Here is a 20,662-nt window from a genome sequence, read left to right on the forward strand (position 1 = left end):
GCGCTGAAAAAAATTTTCCTCTTGAGCGCTGAAAAAAACAATTCTCTTGAGCGCTGAAAAAGAACAATTCTCCTCTTCAGCGCTGAAAAAATAATAATTCTCCTCTTGAGCGCTAAAAAAAACAATTCTCCTCTTGAGCGCTGAAAAACAATTAATTCTTCTCTTGTGCGCTGAAAAAAAACAATTCTCCTCTTGAGCGCTGAAAAAAGAACAATTCTCCGCTTGAGCGCTGAAAAAAAAACAATTCTCCACTTGAGTCCTTTTGAGCGCTGAAAAAAACAATTCTCTTGAGCGCTGAAAAAATTTCTCTTCTTAAGCGCTGAAAAAAATAATTCACTTTGGCGCTGAAAAAGATCAATTCTCCTTTTCAGCGCAGCGCTGAAAAAAAAACAATTTTCCTATTGAGCGCTGAAAAAAATTAATTCTCTTAAGCGCTGAAAAAAATTCTCCTCTTAAGCGCTGAAAGAAATAATTCACTTTAGCGCTAAAAAACAATTCTCATGAGCGCTGAAAAAAACAATTCTCCGCTTGAGCGCTGAAAAAAACAATTCTCCTCTTGAGCGCTGAAAAAAAGAATTTTCCTTTTGAGCGCTGAAAAAAACAATTCTCTTGAGCGCTGAGAAAAATTCTCCTCTTAAGCGCTGAAAAAAGTAAATCACTTTAGCGCTGAAAAAAACACTTCTCCTCTTGAGCGCTGAAAAAAATTCTTCTCCTGAGCGCTGAAAAAAATTTCTCCTCTTGAGCGCTGAAAAAAGCAATTCTCTTGAGCGCTGAAAAAAAAACAATTCTCCTGAGCGCTGAAAAAGAACAATTCTCCTCTTCAGCGCTGAAAAAAATAATTCTCATCTTGAGCGCTGGAAAAAAATAATTCTCTTGAGCGCTAAAAAAACAATTCTCCTCTTGAGCGCTGAAAAAAACAATTCTCCGCTTGAGCGCTGAAAAAAACAATTCTCCTCTTGAGCGCTGGAAAAAAAAACAAAAAACATTTTTCCTTTTCAGCGCTGAAAAAAAAACAATTCTCTTGAGCGCTGACAAAAATTCTCCTCTTAAGCGCTGAAAAAAATAATTCACTTTAGCGCTGAAAAAAACACTTCTCCTCTTGAGCGCTGAAAAAAATTCTTCTCCTGAGCGCTGAAGAAAAATTTCTCCTCTTGAGCGCTGAAAAAAAGCAATTCTTTTGAGCGCTGAAAAAAAACAATTCTCCTGAGCGCTGAAAAAGAACAATTCTCCTCTTCAGCGCTGAAAAAAATAATTCTCATCTTGAGCGCTGGAAAAAAAATAATTCTCTTGAGCGCTAAAAAAACAATTCTCCTCTTGAGCGCTGAAAAAAACAATTCTCATCTTGAGCGCTGGAAAAAAACAATTCTCTTCTTGGGCGCTGAAAAAAAACAATTCTCCTCTTGAGCGCTGAAAAATATAATTCTCCTCTTGAGCGCTGAAAAAAAAACAATTCTCTTCTTGAGCGCTGAAAAGATCAATTCTCCTCTTAAGCGCTGAAAACAAAACTATTTATTTCTTGAGCGCCGAAAAAAATTAATCAGCTTTAAAGCGCTGGAACTAGTAATTCCCATTTTGAGCGCTGAAAAAAAATTCCTCTTAAGAACTTTATTTTAAAGACGATTTTTCATAAATTCAAAACCAAGAAAATGTAATTTTTACGCCATTTTAAAAAAAAGTTATTTTAAAAAAATCCTTGCTAAATTCGATTCATTCCCAGCTGAAAATGCAAGGTCAATGCTGCTAAAAATTCCAAAAAATGCAGCTAAAAACGCAATGATTAATATTTTTTCCTGGCAACTTACCGCATTTCTTACTTTACTATACAAAAACCCAGCCCAGGTAGTCAATATTTAGCATTTAGTGCTATTTCTGCTGTTCACAGTCTCTTCTATGAACATCCCTGGTAGGGTACTGATCATATCAGTGGTATGCTCTGAAAGCTGTCTTTACTTTTTTTACATAAAATTTTCGACCGCTTCAGTATTCTGATGCGTCTCAGAAAGCAGCAGTATATGGATTCAATCATTCAGTCTATGCAGAACGCGTTTAAATTTCTGGATATTTAAACAATTCTTTGGCAGATTGTAAATTTCGCCCGCTTCTAAAAACAAAACTTTGGAAGAAACTTATGGAATAATTAATCAAAAGTGATTTTTTGAAGCAATTTTTGCACCAAGTTAGTTTTTACTATGTTATGGCTGCCATTATCAAAATTACTCCCTAATCATAAATATTCGAAGGACAAAAGGTCACATTTAGCACAATTTTTAATTGTGGATTTTGGCCATTTACGAAACCTTTTCGATTACCCCTCATTTTCTGCATGAGATGCGAGTGAACCATCGCAAACAATTTCACCCCCATTTAATTATGTAAAATGAATTTAATTTATATTTTGCAGCACATGCGCCATTTGAAATGCCACACTTAAATTTTTGAACAGTAAAAAACTAAATGTCGATTTCCTAGACAAATTATAGATTTTATTGATTTTATTAGGCTTGAGATTCGGCGTTTCTTAAATGGAGTTTCTTTAATGAAGTTTCTTAAATTGAGATTTGGAGTTTCTTAAATGAAGTTTCTGTAAATGGAGTTTCTTTAAACAACCACAAACTTTGTTTAAAGAAACTCCATTTACAGATATAAAAAAACTTCTAACTTGCTGGGTAAATCCGAGTTAGTTTTATAGAGAATTGGTATCTTCGGTCAATTTTTAAGTGGAGAAAAACGCCGCAAATAAATTGTACTGACTGATCTGTACAGATAAAACCCTCTTTTACTTAATTTTTTGTGAGCGCTAACTGAAAATAAACTCCTCACATCGTTCTTTTATAGAAATTTGCACTTGTTTCAAGAAGTTGCAGCCTGTTATGTGCTGGATAACGCAGGTGTGCAAGAGTGTATCAACACGCCATTATTTGAAATTTTTTAAGCTGAAAATTACGCTCAATTGAATTTTTTAGCTATAAATTAAAAATAAGTTTAGCAATAAATTAAAAGCTGCCTACCAAAGTTCGGTTGCTCTAAATGCAAATAATATTACTCTGAAGTGTGCAGTCAATTTTTGCAACATTAGTGAACTAGCCTTTTCCAAGCTGCAAAATTGTTTTTGGTTAGCGAAAAATTTTAAACATGATAACAAAGCAATGAAAACTCATTGACAATACTGTTAACTTAATTTTGTAATGAAGGGTTTTGGTGCTATCAAGTACACTGCATTTGCTAATAAAATGCTACGAAAACAGGGACAGTTTTCATTATAATAAAACAAATTTCCAAGAAAAGTGAGCCGAAAACTAGCCTGTTTTTCATAGAAATGTAAATTTTAGATCACCCAAGTGAGAAATTAATTTGGATTCTATACAAATTGGATCACAATTCTTATATAAATTGGATTAGGTAGCATAATCAACCGCAATATTTTCTCAGAAATTAAGTTTTTAATTAATATTTGAGTTAAGTAAACCTATATTTGTTCCGACCCCACTTGTGGAGGGGGAGGAACTATATACTCAAATGGGTTTTTTTGTTCAGTCAATTTTGGCCAATCGATATATTCATCGCAGAGGAATGTGAGTGATACCATTAAAAAGCTCGTCCAGCCTAGAATTCAAATTTAAATTTTTTTGAATTTCGTGTTTTTCGAGGAGTTATCGAGGTTTAACGTTTTGTGTGAATATGTGATATTTTGTACACTTTTAGCATGATTTTGTTCAATTTAGCGTAATTTTTGTTCAAATTATGGCTTTTCTATAAAAAATTTTTTACAACATTAAATTTCATGCTACAAAAAAAACAATTTTTTATTACCAGTAGATCAAAAAAAGATTAGTTCTGTTCTCGTGAGGAAGTTTACCATAAAAAAAACTCGAATTCAACTAGAGAGCAGTTTTTTTAGAAATTTTTTCCTATTTATTTTTGTTTTCTAAGTCACTTAGAGACTCGTCATTTTCATATTGAGGTTCCATCAATGACAAACTTCATTTACAGTCAAATGATAGCCAATGAAAGAACAATCGTTTTTAAGGCATCGCTCATGTCTTTTTTGTCTTCGACTCTGATTTTTTTGAAGTTTTTAATGAAATTTTGATTTTCTTTTTGAGATTTTACTTAATTTTGGGAGTCCTATTGCACAGACTTGCCAACAAAAAGATCACTTGGTTTTCTTATGTGCAAACTATATAGTGCTTTGAGGGGACAGCTAAGGGCTGTCAAGACTTTAAGAAATGATTTTTCAAAAATTTTTTTTCGATTAAACGATATTAAACTAATTTTCATGAATAGTAAGTCAGACTCAGTAATGCAGGAACCCCTTTTTACTGCAACCAAAATCAATCTGGTAAGCGATTTTGTCTGCTAACTATCAGTTTTATGACTTCGATAACACGAGTTTTCGTAATTTCAAAAAAAATATTTTGTGTTTTTTGTATTTTTGTTTCTTTTTGAAATCTTATCTCATTATCTGCGTATTTGCAGTTTCCATTGGCTTAAATTAGATGTCTGAAAGATCGTAGATAAAGTTTTCAGAGAAAAAATTTTGGTTTAAATGGCTTCGACACTTTCTTCTCATATTTCTGCTGCATTTTTTGGTTTTTGCCTGTGTTTGTTGTTGTTTTCAAAATCATAGGACTTATTTTGGTGTCTTTTTGATAACATGTTGATGACAAACATCCATTTCGTTCCATCAAGGCATGTAGTAAGGTGGTTTTTTTCCCGTTGAAAGCTCTTGAATTTAATGGCCGATAAGACTTTAATAATAAGTTTTAGTAATGTTTTTGGACTTTATCCAATCTTGAATTAATTTTCGTGAACTGTCAGTCAATCTCAGTAATGACAGGACCTCCATATTTTCCATTGCAACTGAAAGAGTCTTGCTGGTGATTTTATCTTTTAACTATGGGTTCTATGACTTCGCTGCCACCAGTTTTCATAATTTTTTACTAATTTTTGCATAAATTTTTTTTTTAAATTTTGGTTGACTTTGAAATTTTCTCACTTTATCCTAATATTAATAGTTCTCAGTGACATAGAAAAGGCATTAAATGGGAAGTTTTTACAAAATAAAGTTGGTGGTTTAAATGGCTTTTTCACTTTCTTGCACTTTTCTGCTGAATTTTTGGTTTTTGCCTGCTTTTGTTGTTCTTTTCGTAATCGTATTCCTATTTTGATGTTCTACTGATGACATAAAAATAACAAGCATCCTTATATCTTTATTAAGACATACGTTTCCGTATTTATTGACTTCAGTTCAGAGCTATTGAATTTAATGGCTGTTAAGTCATTTAAAAAAATCTTTTTTGGACACTAACCCTTATGAATTTTATTTTCATGAACTGTAAGTCAGTCTTAGTAATGAGAGGACCCCATTATTTTTATTTGTAATCATAACAATCTGGTAAACGGTTTTTTTGGCTAACTAATGGTTTTACGACTTTGATGCCTTGAGTTTTCATAATTTCAAAAAAAATCCGGCTTTTTTTTGTAATTTTGGTGCCTTATCTTGTTATCCCAACATGCAAACCTTATCTCGTTATCCCAATATTGATAGTTCTCACTGGTTTATATGAGAAGTCCAGTGGACCATAGATTAAGTTTTCAGAGTAACTCTTATGATTTAAATGGCTTCGACACTTTCTTCTCGCACTTTTCTACTGAAATTTTGGTTTTTGCATGTATTTGTTGTTGTGTTCATAATCATATGACTTATTGTGATGTTCTTTTGATGACTTATGATTGATAAACATCATTGCCTTCTCATAGAGGCAGAACTTAAATTTCCGTTGAAAGCTATTGAATTTAACGTCGTTGATATAACGGGTTTTCTAAAAATTTCGTGGGTTTTTTTTAATATTTATTCATAATTGTTGATTTTTTGAAGTTATATTATTTAAAAAGAAGAAACCCATTGCTGCTAAACATTTATATGGGATTAGAAAAATTTCAACCAAAAATTTCTTTTTTATTGGCTTCGACACTTTTCTCGCTCAAATTTTTCTGAATTTGCTGTTTTTGCCATTTAATTCTGCAGGCAGTCGTAAAATGCTGACTGTTCTCATAGGTTTCTAACTGATGATTGAATGAATGATGTTGCTCAATGTACTCAATCTTTAACAAATAGTATTAAAGTTTACGTTATTGTTCGTTCTCAATCATTTTTTATACTTTTCAGTTTTTGTTCTTTTCGTCAGCTTGTAATTTAATCTCATCATTGAGAGGTTCCATCCAATTTCTTGTAATACAAAAAATATTTTTTCATTGATGTCATGTCATAACACATGCTTTGTTTGTTGGACAATAGGCGTTTTCATAAACCTTTGTGAGTGGTCAATATTTGTGTTTCTTTTTCTCTTCTTTTATCACATTCGCTGAAAAAATTTTGTTTTTGCTTATTTTGGAGCTTATTTTTTTTCTCGTAGTCTTTTTATTGGCAGATCTTAATGGCGCTTTAATGAGGCTGGGTATTTTGGAATTCAATCAGTGGTTTTGTAACGATTCTTTAAAACTCAAACATCTATTTTTAAGTATCTCATAATTAGGTTGACAGTTAATTCAAAAATGTAAATTGTCTCGGGTGGGAACATCATGTGCAAACGCATATTAACGAGCATCCTTGTTAAGTTTTAATTTCATTTTGAAGATTTTTTCTATGCATTAGATTGCTACTTTTTTCATTTTTTTGTTTTACATATATTTTACCCCATCAACGGAGAACTTGAATTCCAGGGCAAGTCTTTTTTAATTTTGCGCGTATCTATTTTTTAATGGGTTTTCTCTCGTTTCATTGTTATACTAATTTTTAAGCCATGGAAATATAAAACACAAAGATTGTTCTTCAAATTTCTTGAGATGTTTTCCATATTTACAGAGAAAATTAATTAAAAATTTGTCCGGTATAATTGTTATAATTTCAGTACCTTTAATCAAAGACGGATTATTTTATTCCTGATGCTGTTAAATACACAGGAAATGCTTATATCAGAGGGAATGTCGAAAAATGTTCACTTCCAAAGTTTTGTTCTACAGAGTTGAGATTTTCCCAAAATGATTTACAGTTAAGAAAACCTATGAAAAAGTTAGGTTAAGTAAAAATTATTTATCTACTTATTTGATTGATCTACGCCTTCTGAGGTTCGTTTTGTTTATAATTTATTTACAAGAAAAATTTGAGTGCTAATAGCTTAGTCTTGTGTATACTGCTTATATAAAATTTTGATTTTTCAGGCGAGTAAAATATAAATAGTTTTGGTTAAGCAACAGGTTTTAAATCGTTATGATAATTTATAGAGAAAAGAGCTTTGAATTAATGAAAGCACAAATTTGATTAATAATATAAACTGTTTGATTACAATGGCGCGTACTTCCTGCGTTTTCGTTTACTTTTTTATGCTTCTTGTGTTTTAATTGACTTCATAATGATACGCTGTAGATTGTCTGCACTTTCGACCCTAATTGGTGTAAGTTATTGCATTTTTGCTCTTTTCTGCAAAATAACAATCAGCTTAGAAATATTTTTTTATCTATAATTTGGTTTAGTTTGCCGAATTTATCTTTGAAAAAAATCAGTCAGTGTCTTAAAAATTACGAAATTTTTGAATAGCATCAATTGCTATGATTGAAAAGAATTAGGTCATTTTATGTTTTCGTTGTACGTCAAAAAACTTTGGCACTTGAAAAAATTATTTAATCGAGTTTGAACTTTATCTTTACGGTCTTGTTTAATATTGATGTAAAAAAGTATTTAATGGAAGGATCATTAGTTTAATGATGATACAGCTCATAAATTTGGCAAAGCGCAGGTAGAGACAAAAAGTTAGGTTGTCTCGTTTTTATCATGATAACATGGAATAACAACTTTTTGCTATATTTTGTTCAAGTTTAACATGCACGTTATTTTTCAAATATTTCTATTGATTATTGCTCAGAATTGTTTTGACTAATTTTACCTGAATTTTTTAATTTTTGAAATTGGAGCTGATTATGAAGCTTAGAAGCTTTAATAAATTTTAGAAGAAAAATTGCTGTTCAACATTGAAATGATTTCGTTAGATCATCAATCTGGTCATTTTGATAAAATGTCATCCCCCCACACCTTTCTAGACTTCATTACGGCAGTTTTCTCGGGGCGTGTGACAACTTGATATCGAAACTCACATTGTGTAGCTCTTAAGTTCTGAATGGTAAGTTTATGATCCTTTATTGCAGGTTCAGATCTCATGTTTAAAAATAGTTCTTAAAATAGTCCGTATTGCTACCTCGAAAAATGAGAATTGTATTTAATTTACATCAGTCATTATAAGGCAGAAATCAAGTAATAACTAATATAAATTAATAACATACTTTCCTCATTTTAAGGAAGTAACAACCCGGACCAATTTACTCGGAATTAGGCAATGCAAACCCTTATCAGTAAAGGCTACCAATAATTTGTTCGTTCTAATTTTTGAAAGCACAAAATTAGTTCATTGATCAAAGTCTTTTATGCTCAAAGTTTTCATCAGCTCATCTGTATATTCAATTTTGTAATTCGTATCACCCTGAATTTCAATAGCAGACAAACAAATACTCACAAAGAGAAAGAAAGCAAGCCGAAAAAACTACGACATCAATTTAATTTCTGTTACTTTATCAATAGTATTGAAAGCAGAAATCGAATTTTGAATTCCAGTTTTGAAAATGTCTGTCAAAACGTTCCCCTTTTGAACTCTTGATTACTTTTCAATTTAAATCACAATTCTGAACTTGAATTCAAATCAAATAGAGTGAAAACTTTATCCCATGTTTCATCCAACATATTTTAGCAAAACAGAAAATTGTTCTGCTGGGTAATATCTTCGTTATGCTAGACGAAAAGTTGGGTTGCTTTTGGTTGATTTTGGGTGAAAAAGTTGCACTTTTGGGTAGAATTTTTGGGGGATAAAAGTTGTAATCTGTGGGCTAATTGAATTTATCCGGGCACGCTGTGTTTAAGGGCTTCTGCGCTAGTTGGGCGGAATTAATATCTCAAGTTTTCCCCCGTGTCTTAACAATCAACTTATTCAACCTTCTGACACTTTTGAGATTTGTTTCCACTTTCTATCCCTCTTTTTTCTCTTCCTGCTCACGATTCCCAGTCCGCTAACTACCCAAATATCGAACCCAACTATATATCTATATTTACATACAACAATCTTTGTGTCATCTATAAATCCATGTTTTCAACAAGTGTAAAAGTTATGTGTATACGAAGATATTTTTTTTGTTTTCCAGTTTTTTTTTCACAATAAATCCGCCAATTTTAATTGATGGTTTTAACTCATTAACAAATTCCTCAAGCTCGATTAGTTCTGTAAATAAAAAAAATTTTGGAACGCTTACTGGCATGTTAAGAATGTTATAGCTAGCCAGATCATACGCTATGGTACCAAAACGCTACGTACTCCTAGAAAATTATTAAAAAATGGCACAAGCATCAAATGATGCCACATTTTGGTCCCAAATCTTTTCTATAGTAACAAAAAAATTCACGTGTTTATTCATGCCCCTAGCACTGGCCAAACTTGTTGAGCAAAAGAAACGCTTAAAGGGCACAAATTGTGCTGTACCTAGTTTTTTGGTACAATAGTGTATATGCATCGAGCAGTCTAATAAAAAATTTGAGAGTTATGAAAATCTGATACGATGTGTTCGCATTTGAGAATCAGACACGTGTTTGTGGCTCACACTGAGTTGTTCTTGCATGTGAGTTTTCCATGTGTTTGATTCAGTTTTTGCATGTTAGTCTTTGATTTTTTTTGAAAATTTTAATCGCTAAAATAACGTGACAACCAAAAATAACGTAAAAAAAAAATTGAACTACTTTAGAGATGTGATTCGGCAGATTGAAACAATTTTTCTTAGGAAGAGAAAACGCTTCAATTAATTTAAAATAGCATAACAAATGCTTATCCGCGTTTTCAAGGACCGCAAAAAAATTTTAAACTGCTTTCTATGAAAGATGTTATCGTATATAAAAGATTTTTGCGGCAACTTTAAGATTATATCAGATTTACAGAAAAGTGTTGTTTTTTACAAAATTAGCCCGTAGGTCACATAGAAATCTTGTTATCTTGCCTATTGGCTGAGAAGTAATTTCTATCTATGTTTATTTAAAAAATGTTTTCATAAGTTATTGTTCTATATCGCAGCGAGAACAGTTTCTTTAAAGAGAATTTGCCTGTCGTGCTTGTTTTCAAGAGTAAAACGATCGCTAGCGAATTAGTTCAATTAACATCAATACGGCACTGACCTTTGGATCAGAAAGGAACGTAAAAACTTAATCAATAAAGATTTTTGATTTCAAATACTGACTACCAATCGTAATTTTTCTTAATGATAAAACAAAATTTAGATTGGTTATTTTTCGGAAAATTTTTGTCAATACTTTACCAAAATAAAATAATCAGCTGAAAAAGAAACTGAGAAGGCTGTCGGTAAAAATAGCAAAATTATTAAATACCCATTTTGAGAACAATTAAAATAAAACTTTTTGTTCCGTTCTTTCAAATGTCACTTGCGGTGAAAATAACTTACAGATGGACTTGATTAATACAATTTTATCTCATTAGTTTGCCAATAGATTTTGTTTCAAAGTTTTTTTTTATCTCATAATAGAACGTAAATTGTCGCAACACCTCAGACAAAATTTTTGCCGCTCTTCTTCTCATTTTGTGTTCAGTTTCTCGATCTTTTTTTTCCAACATTCTCTAGAAAATTTTTCATTAAGACAGTACGTACGGTCAACTGAAAGCAGTTGAATGATCAAAGTTCAAAGTTATCTTAGTAAACTTCTTATTTGTATCTTTCTCTTTGAATACCGTTTCTAGTAAAGGTTGAAATTAATTTTACTTATCTAAAATAATGGACGATAGGGCAAATTTTCTGCCCCTACGAAGCAACGTGTTTACCCCCCATAACCTTCAACATAGCAGATAAATAGTAAAAATCTGAAATTGTAGGAAAATTATTCCCAATGCTTGATATTTTAATTTAATACAACTAATCCATGCTCAAATCTGTTACAAAACGAAACAAACTAAAATTACTGAAATTTTACCTATAATTCTTGTTTTTGGCTTTTTTTCTCAATAAATATTGTTTTTTCATGCATTCAACAATACTGCAGAATTCAGGAAGTCGTTATCATTGTTTCCGATGGTAACAAAGTGTCAATGGGAATTTTGAAGGTTTTTCTTAAAAAAAAGCTATACTTTAGTTTTGAGCAGAGCTGTCAACATCTAACTTTACTAGGTATTGAACATTGCTGGGAGTTTATTACAGCAATGGTTTTTTAAGGCAGAATTATAGTTGAAATCCTTAAACATGCAATACTTTTTACTGCAGATGACAACCGTTAGAATTTTTTTAAGAATGTGTTTGCTTTTTTGGCATTTGTTTTTGGATTTACGTAGCTATTATTTTTGTCTGCAAAGCCGGCTGTTGGAAAAACTTTTGAACATTCTTCAAGATATTAAGCAGTTAAACGTAACTGACAGGCTTTATTCAAGAATGTAGTGAGGTGGTTTTGACTGTAGCTTGCTTCATCAGGGCACAATAATTTCAAAGGCTTCAAATTATCCTTTCATAGCCTGTTACAGACCCCTTAAGCGATTTATGTTGAAGCAATGAAACCAATTTTAGGTTATTTGTTGTCTACTTTCAGCAGTCAATTGGCCCCAGTAAATGAACTCAACTTTTTGTTACTATAATTTGAGCATTTTAGATCCCTGAAACCTAAAAATTGAAAAGCGCAAATTCAATTGGAGAGTCAAAACGGTCAAACAAACATTTTGATAAAATCGAAGAGACATACATGACAACCTCAATTACTCCAAACTTCGCTAGAGAGCAATTGATAATCACTAGGCAGCTAACAGTTGGGACCTGTCAATTTTAAAACAAATTGATGTTTTACCGAGTGTCTGCTAATCCTACGTTTAAACATTCGTCCCAGTGAAACAATTTTCTATGAAAAATTACGACAGGCTAAGTAATAGGAGAGGGTCCTGTGAACTACCGAAATTTTTGTGCTTCTTAAAACCTTCCCCAATTGTTCTTATGATTAAAAGTGCATAAACGTTACACTGAAGAAGACAATATGGAATTGAAATTTTTGAATGTACCGTTTTTTAAAAAATTTTTTGTGCTCTAGATAAAAGATCTAGATAAAAATGTGGAAAACTTTTCAGACAAACCACTCCGAGTTCTCACTAATTTTATATATATATATATATATATATATATATATATTTTATATATATATATATATATATATATATATATATATATATATATTAGTTTATATATGTATATATATATAATATATGTATATATATATGTATATATATATATATATATATATATATTGATACATTTATATATATATATATATATATACATATATATATATATATATATATATATATATATATATATTTATATACATATATATAAATATATATATATATATATATATATATAAATATATATAAATTTATTACTGAACGTCAAAAGTAAGTTAGCACCCCCTGGATTTACGAAGTAAAAACTCAATTTTTAACCCAAAATTTTGCCAAGTTGTGACAAAAATTCGAGTTTTTTATTGATCCTTCTGCCTTAACTTTGAAATTGAGTAAATACGTAGTGTTAAATTTTACAAAAAAAAGGATCAAATTGTGCTCTCAAGACGATTTTTTCTTTGGAAACTTGGATGCAGTTCATCAACTGTACATTGGGTTATCTGGTAAGCTATCACTGCGTATTTGCTCAGTTTCAAAAATACGGCAGAGCACTAGTTTAGAGGATCAATGGTATATAATGTTTTGCCAAGTTTTTATCACCAGTTGGAATTATATTGCGTCAAAAATTGAATTTTTATTTCGTAGATTTTGGGGGTGATAACTTTTACATCTTTTTCCTTTGTGCCCCCGGCTTTGTGGGTGCTTATTATTTGCACCCCCCAGACGCACGTGCCATATTTTTAGATAATAAAATACTACGTAATCACACTTGCTTCGTAACTGGGGTGCATGACTTGATGGAGGGCACAAACGGAAAAGATCCTAACTTACTTTTGAAGTTCGCTATATATAAACAAATCCTTACTCATATAAAAAAATCATGTCAACAAAGTCTTACTGTTATAAATAAATCAACTGCTCGGACCATTCTGCTTCAGACAACACTCACGTCGACACAACCAAAGAGTACCTTGGCAAGTTTGTGGAGTATGTGTTCACGTATCAGAACAAACAATCCGACTTTGACTTCAACAAGTGCAGGTGTGATCAGGGTGATTCGTGTACACAGTATTGGAGTCAGCTCATGACTATGTTGTGGGCCGAGAGTGAATTGGTGGGTTGTGCTCAGACTAAGTGCTATGGGGCTACAAACGATCATATTATACTGTGCAACTTTTATCCTGGGTAAGAAAAATAGGGAAAACAATTGGAAATTTTTTTCTTGTTTCTCGATATAAAATGTCTACAACCTTCCATTGAAAAATTTAAACCTTAAGTTTCACCTCTACTTATTCTATAGAGTCAATCTTTATTGTTAAATCTCGCATTCGCATGTGCATTATAATGTGCAACTTTTATCCCGGGTAAGAAAAATAGGGCAAATCAGTAACACGTTTAATCCCCTTTGTTTGACCATAGTCCACATTTTATTTTTACCTCTTATTACGCGATAAAAACTAATCTAAATGTTAAATAAAGCATTGCGTTTTGAACTATATATTGCAACTTTTATCTTGATGGAGAAAATATATTTCTACTAAAAACTTCTGTCTTCAATTAAACGCACTGCTAAAAACCATAATGAATATAATTTTGACGTAAACAGCTATGGCTTAAAGTTTGTTGAAGGTTCCATACCAATTCAATAGCAAAAATGTTTCTTTTTAATTGCTCTCAAATGAAGTTTGTAGCGATTATATTAGTCCTATGGTCTTTTCTATCCAAATTTTGGCTTGACCGATTATTCGCCTGACCTTTTTCACGTTTTGTCCTCAAAAACGGCCTAAACAGGTAAACCCCAGAGGGCATGCAGGGGCTGAGCAGCTCTCTTAGAGCCTTACGTCTTACTAGTCTCTAAGTATGCGATTCACCGAAATCGTTTTGAGACAATTTCATGGTCATGGTGTAAAGGGCAGTTCTTAATCTCAAATATTTGACCCCCTCAGTAAACCCCCTCTCAGTTACCCCCATCTCCCTCACCTCCCAACACTCCCGCGTCCACCCTTCTTCACCTGACGATTTATTTGATGTTCTGTTTCTCTTGTCAAGTTCATTTATTCACAGAAAAGTATTTTGCACTGAAATGCTCTATAGAAAAGTATTTTGCACTGAAAGTTTTCTATAGACAAGGAAATAGCAATTAGAAACCACGATTTCTTTGGAAGGCATTTGGGGAACTTAATCTGGTTCTGATTAGTTCTTTTTTTGTTGCTCAGAGCACAAAAAAGACAGAGGGCGATCCATTATGTCCTCGTCTTTTGGCTCAATAGCTCTGGCCAATAATCAAATTGATAAATAAAAATATATGATTTTTGTTAGAACAAGGGTGGTATCCTGATTATGGCTTTTTGCTGGCAATTAAAACGATATGGTGCAATAGAGGGTAATAGTAAGAGGTGAGGCTTTCGAAAGGGTATTAATTTGTGCAATGTCAATTGTGAGTTACGGTCATACAGAGAACTATTGACTTTGACATGTCAGGCAAACGACTGAGCAGCGATGATGAAAGTGCTTGGCGCTTGAACTTGTTGCAGTTTGTTGCATCCCTTCCCAAATAGAGTTTGGTGACATTGTTAGTTTTAGCCAAAGTAGTGCTTTAATTGAAGTGGAATACGCGTCCAGAAAACTAATAGAGACTTCATTGAAAATAAATGTAATGAAACGCGCAGGATATTTTAATCGGTACGCCCTCTATCTGGGGGCAACTGGCTGGAAAACAGTTTACATGTAAACGTTGTTACTCGAAACTCAATTCAAGAGGCCGGGAAATCAAAGCCTCCCTAATTCCAGCTGTGGGCTTTCATTTGCGGGTGATTAGGTTAAATTAGTCTAATATACCGTCTTGGATGTCCCGTTTACGACCTTTTCAAAAGTGCGAAAATTGCGATTCAGGAACCTTAGAAATCTACGGTGTCTGTGCAGATTCTTGAGATGGTATAAATATTGGTATAGCAATGCACTACCAAATTACAGATTGCCCTCTTGCGGTTCTTTGTCTACAAATTTCTCGATTGATGCAGAGAAATTGAACTTATTTCGTGAGATCATACGAGGTCAGGTCTTGTTTTTATTACCATCATGGACTGCTGGTTGAATTCCTACTTGTACGTTGACGTCAATTCTTCGTGCAATTGAGCACCAGTTCTAATAGGGCATTGAAGTTGGTCTTCACAGTTGACATAGCTCAGGAACAGAAGTATGGCGCTCGTTTTCAAACTTTTTCGGAAAAGTGTTTTTTGTTCCTGTAAATTCTGCTTCTTGTTTTGTTTTTTGAGTTCTGTTTTTTGTTCTGAAAACTCTGAAGAGAATGTTTATTTCATCAGGCAGTCGCAGTTCCATTTCTGAGCAATTTCTGATTGCTTAAATTGGATCATTGCAGTATTTGTCTACAACTGTTATTGCTATTAGGTTCTCAGCTTCTATAATGTTGGTTTGGGCTACTTGATGATTTTTTAGCACTTTTTGATATCGGAAGACTTTCGACTTTAGAAGGACAACCTGTTTACAAAAAATGGTATCTTAAGCTTGAAAAGTCTTGAGATCAAATGTTAAAAAGATGAAAACACAGTTTCTGTTGCAGAACCGTTGCCTGGATAAAGGAAAAACAAATAAATCTACAGTTAATTGGAAAATTTAAACCAAAATAAGCACGGCGCATTTCCATTGAAAGATTCTTCTTCCGAAAAATGAAAAAGAAAAACAATGCTTTGGAACATGTTTTTCCTCTTTTTTCAGTTTCCATAACAACCTTGTTTTTGATTTTTTTTCTAGCCCTTTTGAAAACAATAATCAGCATTCTAATAAAAACTATTAAACAGAACGCGCTGTGTTAATTCTTTGACTTTACAAATGTTTTAACTAAATTTGACTTTACATTTTCCCAATTAATTCAGAAAATGATTTATCTTGTCTTCTTGGGCCATTTTTGAGAGCTAGTACAGAAAATTAGGATTTTGCAGATTAATCAACCAGTCATTGAATCCTGGAGATAAATGCTATTGACTTACGGCTGTTTTCCTCAAACTTTTCTGCGACGATCTTAATTATTGGCCTAAGATCAAAACCGAATTAAAGGCCATGAATGATCATGATTAAGTTATAGCCACAGATAATTATATAAAATGTTAATGAAGCTTAAAAAAGTTAGAATATTTGTCGGAAGAAATTATAAATTTGCTTTAAATTGATTACGTAACCCTGAACTAATAAAAACATGACGTTATTGGAAATCTTATTAATTCATTATTTTTTAGCACCGGATAGATAAATGTTGACCAAATTATTGTAAGATCCAATCGGCTTTGACTGTAAAAACGTGTTTTTGCTAATTTCGAAATCGCAGTTTTTGTTGAGATAAACAATTTCCCAGGTTGTTTGTTGGTCTAGACTGTTGTCAATGTAAATAATGAAGCCATCAATTATAATGAGAGAAATGGTTTGAAACTCTAACTGATTATAGTATTTTCGTAGCCAATTACAAACAATAGTTTTCAACTCGGCGTAGTTTTGAAAGTCATATGATGTTTCCATACTGAAGACTTTTATTGAATTTCGTTCAAAAACTTCTTTAGTCAAAATGTTGAATAACTCTTGAACACTTTGTTGATCATCATATAGCTGAAAGTTCTCGATACTGAAGATTGATAATTTCATATCTCGAATGCTGGTTAGAACGGAACAAAAGTTTGAAACTGATTCATCCTGTTACGACGTCTCGAATTAAATTGTAGCGCCGTGAAACCTATATCAGAACGTTATAAAGTACTTGATATACGCTAAAAAGTTTTTTGATTTTAAGATAACTTTATTGTCTATTCTGTCTAAATTTCTGAACTATATTTCAAATTTACTATATACGTCTTTCATAATGTAGAACTCGTTTAAAATTCTGATTTTAAGCTGTTAGAAATAATTTTCTGTAAATTTCTTGAGCAATTGAATTCGCGAAAGAGAGTGGAAACTAAATAGAAGTGTTTGCTGTACTGAAAGCATTGAAAACTTTTGAATTAGTTTTATTGCAAGAAGGTCCTAACTTAAGTTATACATTCAACTTATTCAGAATGCTCTTGGAGCAAATTAAATCAGTTTGAATTTGATGAAATATTGTAAGTAATGGTCTTCAGAGAAATCTGTCAAATATTTCAATTTTCGTTTTCTAAATTTCATTTTAACCTGTATCAATTTTTTTTTTTCGAAAATGTTCGCTAGTTTTTCCGTTTATTCAAGTTTATTTTTCGGATTATTTTCTTCGTAATTTTGATAGAAACTTACGGGTACAATTTTTGAGAATTTTTGCTCATAATCACGGTTGTCTATTTTTTGCCGCATTTAGTTGCGGTAGCTTTTTTGTTTTATTTAGTCACCCTCTGTCGGTAACAAAATCTGTTTTTTGAAACTTTCCCAACCGTTTGCTAAAATTGTCTAGTAAATCCGTATTCAGCAAATCTACGTACATTTTCCTGATAAAAGGCTTTGCTCATACTATTTTTCAATCAATATAGACAACGCCGTCTCAAAATGTTAACATTGCTACGCCAAGTAAAGAGTTAGAAAGTGTAGGAGTTGTTAAATAAACTTGAAAAACAAATCTTTGCCTGCTTTGGCCAATATAACCAACAATCGAGCGCAAGTTCTCTCGTATCGCGAAACTCAGCTCAGGGCATTATATTAGGAAACTAAGATTTATATTCTACAATATAGTTTTCATTCTGTGGGATTGAGTGGAACGCACATGAACTCCTTAGACTGAAACTTTCAGGATACGTTGAGATTGAGAACATAATAAGGTTGCAAAGTTTTAGGGCTATTCTTGAATATAATTACTAAGTAAATAAACAGAACGAATTTGAGTGATATCCATTTCTTTTTTGCTAAACAAATAAATACGGAACTTGCTTTGCAAAGTCATAATTTGTCATAAAGATGAAGAACGAAGGCCAGAGGTTATTGTACGCATTAAATCCATTTTGGTTACAGCAAAAAGGAACAAAGATTTTGCAAAAACCAATGGTAATTTTAATTCGGAATTCCTCTCGAAACTCTAAAACTTATTTTCTTAGAGTAAAATTGTTAGAAAAATTGACTTTGCGTTCCTTTTGAGTAACGGCAGGGAAAGCTATGACGAGTAATTTAATGGCAAATTAGACAGAAGAAACGGAAAAACTCAAATTACCAAGTGTTGGCCAATTTTTTAATTCCTCCATTAACAAATATTTGCTTGCGAACTTATGAATACCAACAACAGAGATCCAAAGTAAACCAGACAATAGTTTTTGTGACCATCTATGCAAGAAAATAAAGGCTAGTCGTATGTGGAAAAATACATTCACCAATTTGTTGCAGATTGTTGGCGCAAAGATTTAGTGGGATCAATGAATCTGATGCATTCATTGTAAAATTACTTAAGGTTAAGGGTTTCACGTAGAACAACCAAAATTACTCTGCGCCACGACAGTATTAAGTACAACAATAAGACTGATTAAAGACGTGCAAGATGAATTGAAATTAAAGAAGAAACTGAATTGAACTTTTGTTCGTTTGTAAACATAGAAGTAAAGTTTTAGATCACAAGTTGGCAGGAAATTTTTGGAAGCAACCATTCGAGTGATAATTTAGAACTGATTTTGGATTCCGGGTAAATAATTCTTCGAATTCTTACGAAAAAATTTGGGAAAGTCATAGTGTCTACTTGAATCCTTAGCAAGGACAAAGTAACAAAACTATTTTGGGTAGTTTTGTAATGGAAGGAATAAATGTTGTCAAGAAGAGGCAGCAATCAAGTTATTGGAAATACAAAAGGTTGAAAAGTTTCATTGAAAGTGAACCGTAGAGAAAATATGAAATAAGAAATTATTAAGTAAGTCAAATAATTTAAATTGATATCAGGGGCAAAATACTTGTCAGAACTTTTGCTACGACTGATTTGAATCGCCGAGGAGAAAAGAAGGGCCCTTTGAAAAAAATTGTAGAGAAGAACCCAAATTTTACGAAATAAGGCGTCCCAAATTTTGCAACCCCCCTCGAATCACTAAAACCATACTTCCTCAAGACCAAATGGCCTCCGGTGATATTTGGTGACTCTTTGGACACTTGCGTATGCAATGAGAAAAAGAACAAGTATTTTTCTGTATCTTAAAGGTCTTTAATTTCGCATTTTGGCACAAAAGAAGGGAAATAAAAATTAAAAGTTATTTTGTACTTTTATGAAGTAAACAACACTTTTATTAAGTTCATAGTGTTCTTATAGAACCCCACTAAAATATGAAGTTTTCAAATTGGTTATATTTCAATTTCGAAAAATTCAAAATATTGACGCTGACAAATATCCTAGAAGGAACGGGAGTTGGAAGAGCTGAGTTTTTCCTGACCTTTTGGTCATCATCAGAGAGATTGTCGGGTTCGTTTAAAAGGCAAAGACTGCTACCTCCTAAGCTGTTGCAGCGGTACTCATGTGATGAGTTGGACGAGCTTCCACAAGTGGGAGTGAGTGTAGGCAAGCCCACATGTACTTGCACTCGGATGGCGGAACATGAAACTTGGGTTTTTTGAGTCCTGAGATAACCGAGCTAATTGGATTGTACAACTCTGGTCAATTTGAGAAACAGTTACTTAAGATAAGTTGCACATAAGACTGACCTTTTACGTAAACCCTTGCTCTTATGCGTTAGGTCAAAAATTCTCAAAATGAAGCAACACTTTACTTGTCATTGATAAAAACGGTTAAAGTTCAGTTCCCGTATGCACAAGAATAACCACCAGAAGAATGCGAACAAGCGCGAGAACAAGCAGGAGAGATAAAGTGAAAACACTCGAGTGGAGCTCTTAGTTTTGAAGTGAGAGAAATTTTTAGCTATCTAGTGAGTTCTTGGTAAAAAAAATTCCTAGTTGCAGTGAGTGAAACTGCAAATTTAATCAAAATAAATTGGTTCGAAGATTAGAGGTTTCTGCCCGGTAACATAGCTATTGCGAGGCAGAACATATTAGAGTTATTAGCGTTAGGAAGTTACTATAAAGACATTTGGGATAGATTGATTGATCTTGTTTGAATTGTTGTGTTCCATTATTTGGTTTTTGATAGAAATATTAATATCGGATTGTTGAATTTTCTCAATTATGTGTTTCTGGCTGTAACTGTACCAGCTGCTGGTGTTACATTTGTTGATTATCAATTCAATTACCCACGAGGCATTCTGAAACAATCGAGACAGCAACATTTGGGGACAGTACAGAACACTCCCAACAAGTCGACAAATCACCAAAGAAATGTTTTAGAATTTTGATAGAGATTTCGGCGTTTTTGTTCAGTCAGTTTTTGCTGATCATTAAATTGAGAGACGTATCATTAGAAAGCTTGTCGAGCGTAGAACATCTAATTGAAAAAAACTGGTGAATTTCGTTTTATCCAATGA

The 20,662-nt window shown here is 32.5% G+C and overlaps 1 protein-coding gene across 1 annotated transcript in view; it reads left to right on the plus strand.

Moving 5' to 3' along the window:
• LOC142339839 (glioma pathogenesis-related protein 1-like) overlaps positions 1–20,662 on the plus strand; it is a 140,262-nt gene that overhangs the window by 79,938 nt on the left and 39,662 nt on the right. The window contains exon 3 of the mRNA XM_075390139.1: positions 13,193–13,439. Within this exon, the coding sequence (XP_075246254.1) occupies positions 13,193–13,439 (247 nt within the window). The remainder of the gene's footprint in view (positions 1–13,192; positions 13,440–20,662) is intronic.

The sequence above is a fragment of the Convolutriloba macropyga genome, chromosome 5 (genome assembly GCF_964194025.1).
Source record: "Convolutriloba macropyga chromosome 5, txConMacr16.3, whole genome shotgun sequence".
Taxonomy (NCBI): Eukaryota; Metazoa; Xenacoelomorpha; order Acoela; family Convolutidae; genus Convolutriloba; species Convolutriloba macropyga.